The 9,083-nt window shown below is 37.4% G+C and overlaps 1 protein-coding gene across 2 annotated transcripts; it reads right to left on the bottom strand.

The window, feature by feature from the left end:
• Window positions 1–2,064: 2,064 nt before the first annotated feature.
• On the bottom strand, window positions 2,065–8,764 carry LOC121985724 (transcription factor GTE4-like). 2 transcript variants are annotated; one of them, XM_042539329.1, is made up of 5 exons: window positions 6,957–8,763; window positions 6,824–6,869; window positions 6,627–6,743; window positions 6,455–6,531; window positions 2,065–2,545 (listed from the first exon to the last, which is right to left on the bottom strand). In XM_042539329.1, exons 1-4 carry the CDS (start codon window positions 8,520–8,522, stop codon window positions 6,470–6,472), a joined length of 1,791 nt encoding a protein of 596 aa, XP_042395263.1. In that variant the 5' UTR covers window positions 8,523–8,763; the 3' UTR covers window positions 2,065–2,545; window positions 6,455–6,469. The 2 variants fall into 2 exon arrangements, with proteins under 2 accessions (XP_042395263.1, XP_042395264.1); XM_042539330.1 differs by lacking the exons at window positions 2,065–2,545; window positions 6,455–6,531; window positions 6,824–6,869 and having other exon boundaries at window positions 6,695–6,760; window positions 6,957–8,764.
• Between the last annotated feature and the right edge of the window lie 319 nt (window positions 8,765–9,083).

Below are 9,083 nucleotides of genomic sequence, written 5' to 3'. Positions count from 1 at the left end.
CTTTAGAGCATGCCGAACTTTATTTTTTTACAAAAACATAGTTTGCACATTATAATAATTATTTTGATACAACAAAATAGAGTTAGATATAATATTCATGTATAAAGAAGACAGATAGGATCGTCAGATCTTGACTTAGAAACCTCCGTTGGTTTCCTCAGTTGGATCAACGGCTAAGGTTTGTCTAACTGGGACACAACCTCACTGCACTCTACTCCAGGAGCTTACCTTAACTTACCCATCAAATAATTAGTTTGATTGACTTGTTTGGACTTTTGCTTTTACTCAATGTGTAATCAACCTACAAGGACTTTCTTTACTTGATATCTGATCCAACTGACCCATCAAGTGCACTATCAGATTAGCTCATCTATTTTTCCACCTGGTGTTTGATCCTTTTGATTCATTAAGACTTCTTACCTAATGTCTAACCCTAGGTCTCCTGATACCTAATGTCTGGTCTTCCTGACCCATTAGGACTTTCCTTGTTTAGTGACCTGCACACTTACCTGGCCCATTAAGCACATAACATATAACTTTAAACCCTTTGTCATCCATCAAAATATACGTTTGTACCAACATATTGTAACCTAATAACACATAACGGATATATATTGTACAATTACTCACATAAGTTTAACTATGCAAGGTTGTTTGAGGAGCTAAATGTCAATTGATACTGAAAGATTCATCTACACGGGAACTGTAAGAAGACAAAAATAGAGACAATAGGTGTCTTTAGAGTTTGTTTAAGGAACAATGTACTCTTAAATTTGAAAAATACATTTGTAGTGTTATCTTTTAGACGAAACTTAATTTTTATTTCATGTTTGGATAAATCCATATACACTTGTTCATTTGGAAATGGAAAAGTTTAGTATATTTTGAAATTTTATCTTGTGTGGTATTAATCTCTTGATTGACAAATTATATAGATTAAACGTTGAAACTCATACGAATAATATTGTGATGCATAGTATAGATGTAAACAGTAGTGTGGCAAATAAAATTTTTTTTCATATTGTAGCATAGGTGTTTAGGACATATCTCTAAACAATGCTTAGAAAGGTTAATGTCATTAGAAATTCTTGATTCTCTTGATATATTAGATTTTGAAATTTACGTTGAGTATATATCAAGGGGAAAACGACTAACAAGAATAATAAGGGTTCAAGGTGAAATATTATGGGAATGTTATGCAAAATAATTGAATATTCAGATTCTGATTTTGCTGGATGCTTAGATAGCAGGAGCTCTATCTCAAGTTATATCTTCATGATGACAGAAGGAGTTATATCATAGAAAAGCATCAATAGGACGTTAATAGTCACTTATACTATGAAAGTAAAATTTATAGTCTATTATGAAACTTCTAACAACGGGGTATAGATACAAAAGCTTATCATAGGATTACAAATAATTTGATAAAAAAGTGTGACAACGTTCCCGGTAGCACGGCGACCGGAGAGGCTCCATGGGCTATCAACCTCTCGTAGATCATTCGCTCGACCGTGTGAAAACGAAGAAGATAATAAACAGAGTGAAAACGATGGAATGCCAAGAAGAAGAGAGAGTAGAAGAAGCCATGGCGTCTTGAACTTGGGAATGCAGAGGCCGTATACATGGACTCGGGATGCACACGAGAGTGAATCGGTATTTTATAATTAGATGGCCATCGGTTCGATTCTGTGTCCTAGTCATCGTATTTATAATCCGCCGGATGTTTTGAAGACAAATCTTAACATAATTTATAAACTTTATACTAAATCCAATAAAAAAAACTATACTTATTTTTTTTTACAAAATAAAAGATTTATATAAATTCTATTTTTTTTATTTGAATATGTATTAAAACCATTAATTAAAAATAAACAAAATCCACGGAGGAGCTAACTATCTGTTAATCTCTTTTTTATAAACTATTATTGCAAATAGATCGTGCAATTGAATATCATGAAGACGCTTCAAACACTCAGAATGCAAAGTCATTTTATTGAACACATAATTGGGGCCTTCCTTTTTTGTAAATGGACCATTCAAGTCAAGATATTTTACTAATCATCATTTGACCAACACAAATCCAATTAGCATCTATAATCCGGAAATCACAGGATCAAGCAAACAAATGATGCAATGAGACGTACACAACAATGGTACAGAATTGGTGGTGTCAGATTTTTTTACACATGGTGAGTTATACAAGTCAGGCTGGATGGCTGGGCTGCTGAGGAACTAAATATACATCATTCGGAGGTGCAGGACAAACACCTAACTAAATAATTATTTTGAATAAATTACACCCTACAATGGCTATTTGCATGAATGAGGAACTGGAAACGAGACCAGAAGGCTTTCTACCACTTTCAGTGATGTCAAACCATGACTACTTAAACACTACAACTAGATAATATCATATCTTCATGCATCACATAACATACTGTTTTCAGTCAGAGTCCATGTTCCCAGTTACCACCACCAGTGTGTTTTATAGCATTATCCCAGATCATTAGTCCAGCGGCCATCTGATTTAATGTGCAACTGGATTCTGTTGTCACAAAACAAAAATATTTGGTGGGAACAAACGAAGTAACAAGAGTGCCATGACGAACTTAACAAATAATGAGAGAAAAGTCATGAATGGTAATTAAGTTGCAACATACCAAGCAAATGAAAGGAAAAAAAATGTACAGGAATACACATGTTCCAACCCTATCAGACTAAACAAAAGTGCCTTTGGTATTTTATACATTCACATTGTTTGTGTCTGTCTCACTTGCAATAGATAACATTGACTAACTTGTGCTGTTGACCATTAATATCTAACTACATATTGATAACATTGACAAACTTGCGTTTACAGTTTTCCATGAAATAGAAAGCAAGCTCTAACTATGTGATAATTATATAAATTGTAATGAGTTTGAGTTTCAAGATGTATTTTAGTTGCTTTAAGGTTTGTGACTTAGTTTGGTCGAATTCATATCTCTTGTGAATCATTGTGATAATTTCTTATTGTTAAGTACGGAAGAAAATTGTCTGCCATGGTCATCTTAGAACTAGTGGTACTTGGAGGCCTTTCTTGGAAAAAGAGAGGAATTGTATAAAACGCATGACTAATGATCCATAAAGAGAGTATATTTCATGCTCCTGGCCCGGTTGTGGACCAATTTAGGATGAGATCTGTTGTTTCCAAAACATCTGATTGTTAAACGACTAAGATCTTGATTAAATTCCTCTTGGACTTAATCTAGTACGGAAATAGGTTGGCCTTGTGGATTGATGGCTGCAAGAGAAGCAAATCCAGGGTACAGAGGTAGATATGCTAGTCTTAAGTTGATCGACAAGTTGCTAAAGAGTTATAGCTAAATTAAGTTGTCACTGATCAATAATTCAGAAAATCTGCAGACTAACAGTGATTAGGTTTACTTGATACCATTTTCTCAGTAACATCAAGCACCCATTCGAAATGGGACTTCGGAAAAGAAAAAACACATAAAGTCCACTTGAAATTGATCAGAAGTCAAAAATAAATAGCTCAATTAATTATCTAATTTGTATAAAAATAGATGATCTCTACCAACTTGGCTAATTCCAAAATGGATTAGTAAAAAAAAATGGAAACTTACAGCGAGCACATGGTGCAGTGTTATGACTATACATTAAAAGAATAGTGTATTAATGATAAAAAAAGTTATTATTAAAATTTAATAATTTATCAAGAAAATTTCGTTTTACCCACCCTTTATACTTTACTAACTTTTTTTACTTCGCCCTTGTATTTTAAAATAATGAATTTTGTCTGCCATGGTTTACAAAACATAACCAAAATATCCTAGTCTTAATATTATCTCCTCCCACACAAAGTATGATCATTTTTTTTCCATGTCCCATGCTTTGAAATCCGATAAGAGGCACTAGAACACATATTGGCCTACTTATTTGCTGAAATCCAACAAGAGACACTAGAATCATCTCTTACAAAGACAACCCTTGATTGTTCGTTTTGTACCTATGTGAGGCGTTGCAAGACTCAACAAATCATTATGCTCCCTTACTCAAGGAAGTTGAGTTCTTCTTGGCAAAAGATAATGAGGCGGTTGAGATTTAGTTTTAAAAAAAAAATGGTGTATTTATCTAAAGAATTTGTTGGAGTGTTTGGACAACTAAATTGTATTTCTATAAAGAATGTTGGTCTATAAAAAGGTCAGGATCTCTTGTATTAAACCATCTTTAAATTAAAAATAATTTTCTCTTTAGGTGACTTTAGTTGTTCTTGGTGCTTCATCATATTATGCAACCAATGATAAAAAGAGGGCCCACAAAAAAGTTAGAGAAATGAAAGTTAAGATAAAAGATGGAAATTACTGCATTAGAGAGTTGAAGAATGAAAATTATTCACCTACTAGATGCAAAGTGATAGTTCTAGTGATGATAGGTATGTTAATGGAAGGACATCTAGTATAATGATGGACTAATATGGTGGGTAGATTTTGTTGGAGATTCTCTAGAAAATTTCTAGGTGTGCAAGCGTACATTTTGGAACGACTGTGCCACTGAAGCTTGTATAGATTGGGTTGATGGCATCAAAGGAAGATGGAATGATGTAGCAAACTTAAATGAAATGATACATGTGGAAGCAAAGCTTAGAACTAGCTTATACTTGGTAGAATCATTAAAAGAATGATGGCCCAAACAGGTGAAAGGAACAGTTGCAACATGGGATAAGAATTTTGGCCCAATTTTTGCCTTGCGAAATTCATCAATATTGTATCAAAGAATACCATACTCAGGTTATTGAGAAACCAGTATACTTCTTCATAAATTGTAATTTAAATAAACCCAGATGCAACTGAAGTTCAAGATGTTAGTCTTTGTATAAGTGGACAGAAAATGGTTGTGCTACACGAAGTTCTATGAAGAGATCTCAATAAAGTGACACGTGCACCAACTCACATTTGGAAGTTGAGGTACAACATGGCCACATCGTCTCTAAAGGGCATGGTAATGACCCTATCACTCATGCATCAACTAATAAGGTGGATAATTAAACTAAAGTTATGAAAAACACATGAACCTCAGCCAACCATTGAAAGTAATAGAAATAGCAGCCAAAGAATAGTCTAGTAAGCATGAGAAAGTAGTGGTTAGGTGCAATATGATAATATATGTTGGGCCCAAGTAGTGTTAAAAGAAGACTGATAAGACAGTAAAACTGCTGAAGATTAAGAGGCTAATTGTGTTGAAAACCTGAAAAGTATTGAGGAGGATGTAGGCCCTAGATTTTGAACTAAAAATTAGTTGGCAGAAAAAGGGATTGGGTTGATGCCACTTGTGAAGCAGTGATCACATAAAGACCGTTGTTTTCTCCTCAATTAAGCAACAACAATTATTTAAGGGATTCTGCAGTGCATTTGTGGGTGATAAAAGCTTAGCTACTTGATAATTTGAAAATAGGCATTGAGAATTTTCTTTCTCAAGCAAGTGCCGAATATTGGTCTGGGAGTAATTTATTAAGTTCAAACTATCCCTCTTCCACCACGCAGACACTATGGTAGTTAAAGTCAGCCCTTGAGAACCTATTATCATTTATGAAGACTTTGTCGCATTCTATGGTTTTTAAAGTTTGTTATTAACATTTGATACAATGTCATTAGTGGAAGCATTTTAATGGCTACGTTATAGATTAAAACTGGTTCTGCAGTAGCAAGGTTACCAACTCACCTAAATAAATACCTTGTAGAAGTTTTGAGGAAAAGTATTTCCATCCCATTTTAAAAACACAAGAAAAAAAAGCAGCCATGTACAATGATCATAATCTGATTTGGCATGACAGTATAAAACATATTGAGACATATTAGTGTCTCATCAAAGAATGTTGAATCAACATTGATTTTTTTTTCTTTTCAGTGGAAATCATTATTGATTTGTATTCAATTAATCAAGTCAAATAATTTATTTACAAGTGGCAATCATTAGGAACGGCCTTAACGGTGAAGCTTTTCATCCAATTGAACACATAAGCATAAGAGAGACTTATGCAACATCACAAGGGAGAGTGCTAAGCATTAAGTTAGGTAAATGCTTGCCTTGCCTGTGATTAGGGGTACTTAAGGTAACTAAGTTATGATTAAAGAAATAATTTGTGAAATATTAAATGATCTATTTTAGTCAATGAAGTGACTCAGTTTGTATAAAGCAATCGATTTTTATTGATCACAATATTGCTGCAAATATATAGCTAGTCTAGGTATCTTTAGACGACAACATAATCTTTTAGTCAAACTCTATTTGCCTACCTTTCTTTTTAATAATCCAACTGTAAAATTACTAAAATGAGAAAGAATGCATGACATATTACCTCACAAGAACTTCAGAAAGCATAATAAATTTTATGATTTGAAACATAGACCACACGATTGACATTCTAGTTTAATGTGAATGAAACAAATAGTACCTTTCCCAAGTAAGTTCATGTTCTAGGTGAATGCGCAGCATCTGAACCATATGCAGAGGAACTTTCACTATCTGAATCTGAAAAAGGGTACTTCCTTAGTTATAATGCTTAGGAGAAAAATACTTGCAGCATTTTATTTACCAAGAAACAAGAGCACAGTAGATTATGCTACCAGTAGATGAAGATCCAGAACCACTACTAGAGCTGCTTGAACTAGATCGACTTCCATTATCTCCCTTCTTTTGTCCTCCAACAGGTGAAGAAGAAGCTACATATTTCTCATCCACCACTGAGTGTCAAATTAACCTGTCAGCAACATAGAATAATACTGTAATAAAGAAAAAGCATCTGTAAATAAACACAGTTCACCTTTCTTGCTATTCTCAAGCAACTCAGTAACAATTGGATTGTGAGTCTGAAAATAGGTAGATAGAGGTATGATTAAACCTACAATTCATGCTATAAATGAAAAGGTAGAAAATTAAGATGTGCTAACTCCTACCTTTTCATGTGATGTTTCACGTGCATCAACTTCAGTCTCAGACTTGGCGAGAATTGCAAGCTCAGCCTTCCTCTTGTTCTTGCTCAGACTCTTCTTGTAATTTGTCATAAATCTATCCAGCTCCCAAAGTGTCTCCACATCAACACTATCTATATCAACTTCAATCTCATCATCATGTTGGCTAAGAGAAAAATTTCTCTTCTTAATAATCTGCACGATGTTCTCCAACTTCTCTGGAGGCAGATTTTGCAAGTTATTACTTAGTCTCTGCTTCTCCTCAAAGGTCATGTCCCTCTTATTCAGATCCTTGGCCTTAGGTTTCTTTAGAGCTGGTGCTCGACCTATGTGCATTGGGTGGCTCACTGGCTTTATTTTTTGTTCAACTGCAACAGGATGCACGGTGGAATCTGACCTCTCCAACATTCTCATGTCACCAGGCCGAGGCTTCTTTGAGTTTGAGGCTGGTGGATAGGCAAGATAGGAGAACTCACCCTCAATGGCAGGCCACAGCTCCTCAAACAGTTGCAGAAGTTGATCAGCCATGACGTGGACATCCTGTCCCTTTGGATTGTAAGTCATGGCATTGCGAAAGGTCAGCCTAACATCCTCAGCAAAATCTCGTGGGGAGCTGTACCAGTTCTTAGCAAGCCGAGACTTAACTGTGCCAAAGTCCATCGGATGCTTGATAATGGTATAATAATCATGGAGACCAAGCGCCTTGGCATCAACTGGCTTGTTGAACACCCAGCCAAACTTGTGCTTCATCAGCTTGGAGAGAAGTAAGCCACAACTCTTGAAGGCTTGTGCATAGATCTTCTTCTCATCCATGGGGGAACTGTCGAATTCTGATAACCCCAAAGATTGCTTCTTTCCAGTATTCGTCTTGGATTTCTTCTGGCTATGAGGATCAGGCTGTGATAATTTATCCTTCCCTAGAAGGAAATCAGAATTCTTATAGTACTGGTTGACCTTCGGAGTCCGCTTCTCCTTCTCCGCTCCCTCCCCTAGGTTATCGTTCGTGAAATCAACAGAGACGCTGACGAAAGGGCGGAATTGTCCAGCAGGGGCAGTCGTAGGCGTGGCGGCCTCCGATGCTCTCTTTGTGGAGACAGGCGTGTTTGGATCAGTAGCCGAGAGCTGTGAATGTGCGTATCCAGCAGCGGAGGCGACCAGGGGCTCATGGGCCTCCAGACGGCGGGAGAGGGTGCGGATCTGCTCGAGCTCGGAGGCCAGCTTCCTGCGCAGGTCCCGCACCTCCTGACGCGAACTGGGAGCAAGGCTGACGGTGGCGATGCGGCCATGGCCATTGGCCTCGGCCGAGAGTCGCTTCGACCTGAACGAGGCATCGTCGGCAGCGGGAGGAAGATGCGATTTTTGACGGCGGACGGAGCCAAGTTCCTCATCTTCTTCTTCAGCGGCCGAGGCCTGCGCAGGTGGCTGGGAATTGGGCGAGGATCTAGGGATCTTGTTGAAGGACTTGCGCGCGTAGACCTTGCCGCTCTCCGTCCATCTGTGATTACCGCGGGAACCGTCACCTCCGGCGCCGACTAGCGGCCCAGACGCCATAAAATCCTTCCCCACGATCGTTCAATTCCCACACCGACAACAAAGGGGGCAGGAAAGAACCAAACACAGCTGCAACCTACATCCCCCTTTAGGGTTCCAGAAAGGGTTAAAAAAAAATCGAGATTTCGAGGAGAGATCTGCGTAATTCGGTAAGGTCAACCGAATCGGAGGAGCAGTGGAAGATTGCGAGGGTTTTGCTTGCGATCGGATGCTTCGGTTTGGCAGATTGCGAATGAAGAAGTGGATGACGGCGTGGACAAAAATGGGGGCTCGCTGACGCTCGGAGTGACAACATCGAGATTGACACGTGGCCGATTACGTTTTCAGAAAAAAAATAAAAATTAAAAATTAAATTTTTTTATTACCGACTATAGATCTTTCCAACCATGCATCTTTTACCTTCCGATCAGTAGAGGAAACGATGAAGGCATTAACCTTGTCCTCTACTGTAGAATTCATCGTAGTGAGAGAGTGACCAACGCCCAGTGAAAGTACGTACGACGCTCATTCAAGCTTTGGGAGACTTGAATCGTCTCATCTATTTTTGTGTGTGTGATAAAT

This window comes from Zingiber officinale, chromosome 5B (genome assembly GCF_018446385.1).
Source record: "Zingiber officinale cultivar Zhangliang chromosome 5B, Zo_v1.1, whole genome shotgun sequence".
Classification (NCBI taxonomy): domain Eukaryota; kingdom Viridiplantae; phylum Streptophyta; class Magnoliopsida; order Zingiberales; family Zingiberaceae; genus Zingiber; species Zingiber officinale.
This window is presented reverse-complemented; position numbering and strand designations above follow the sequence as displayed.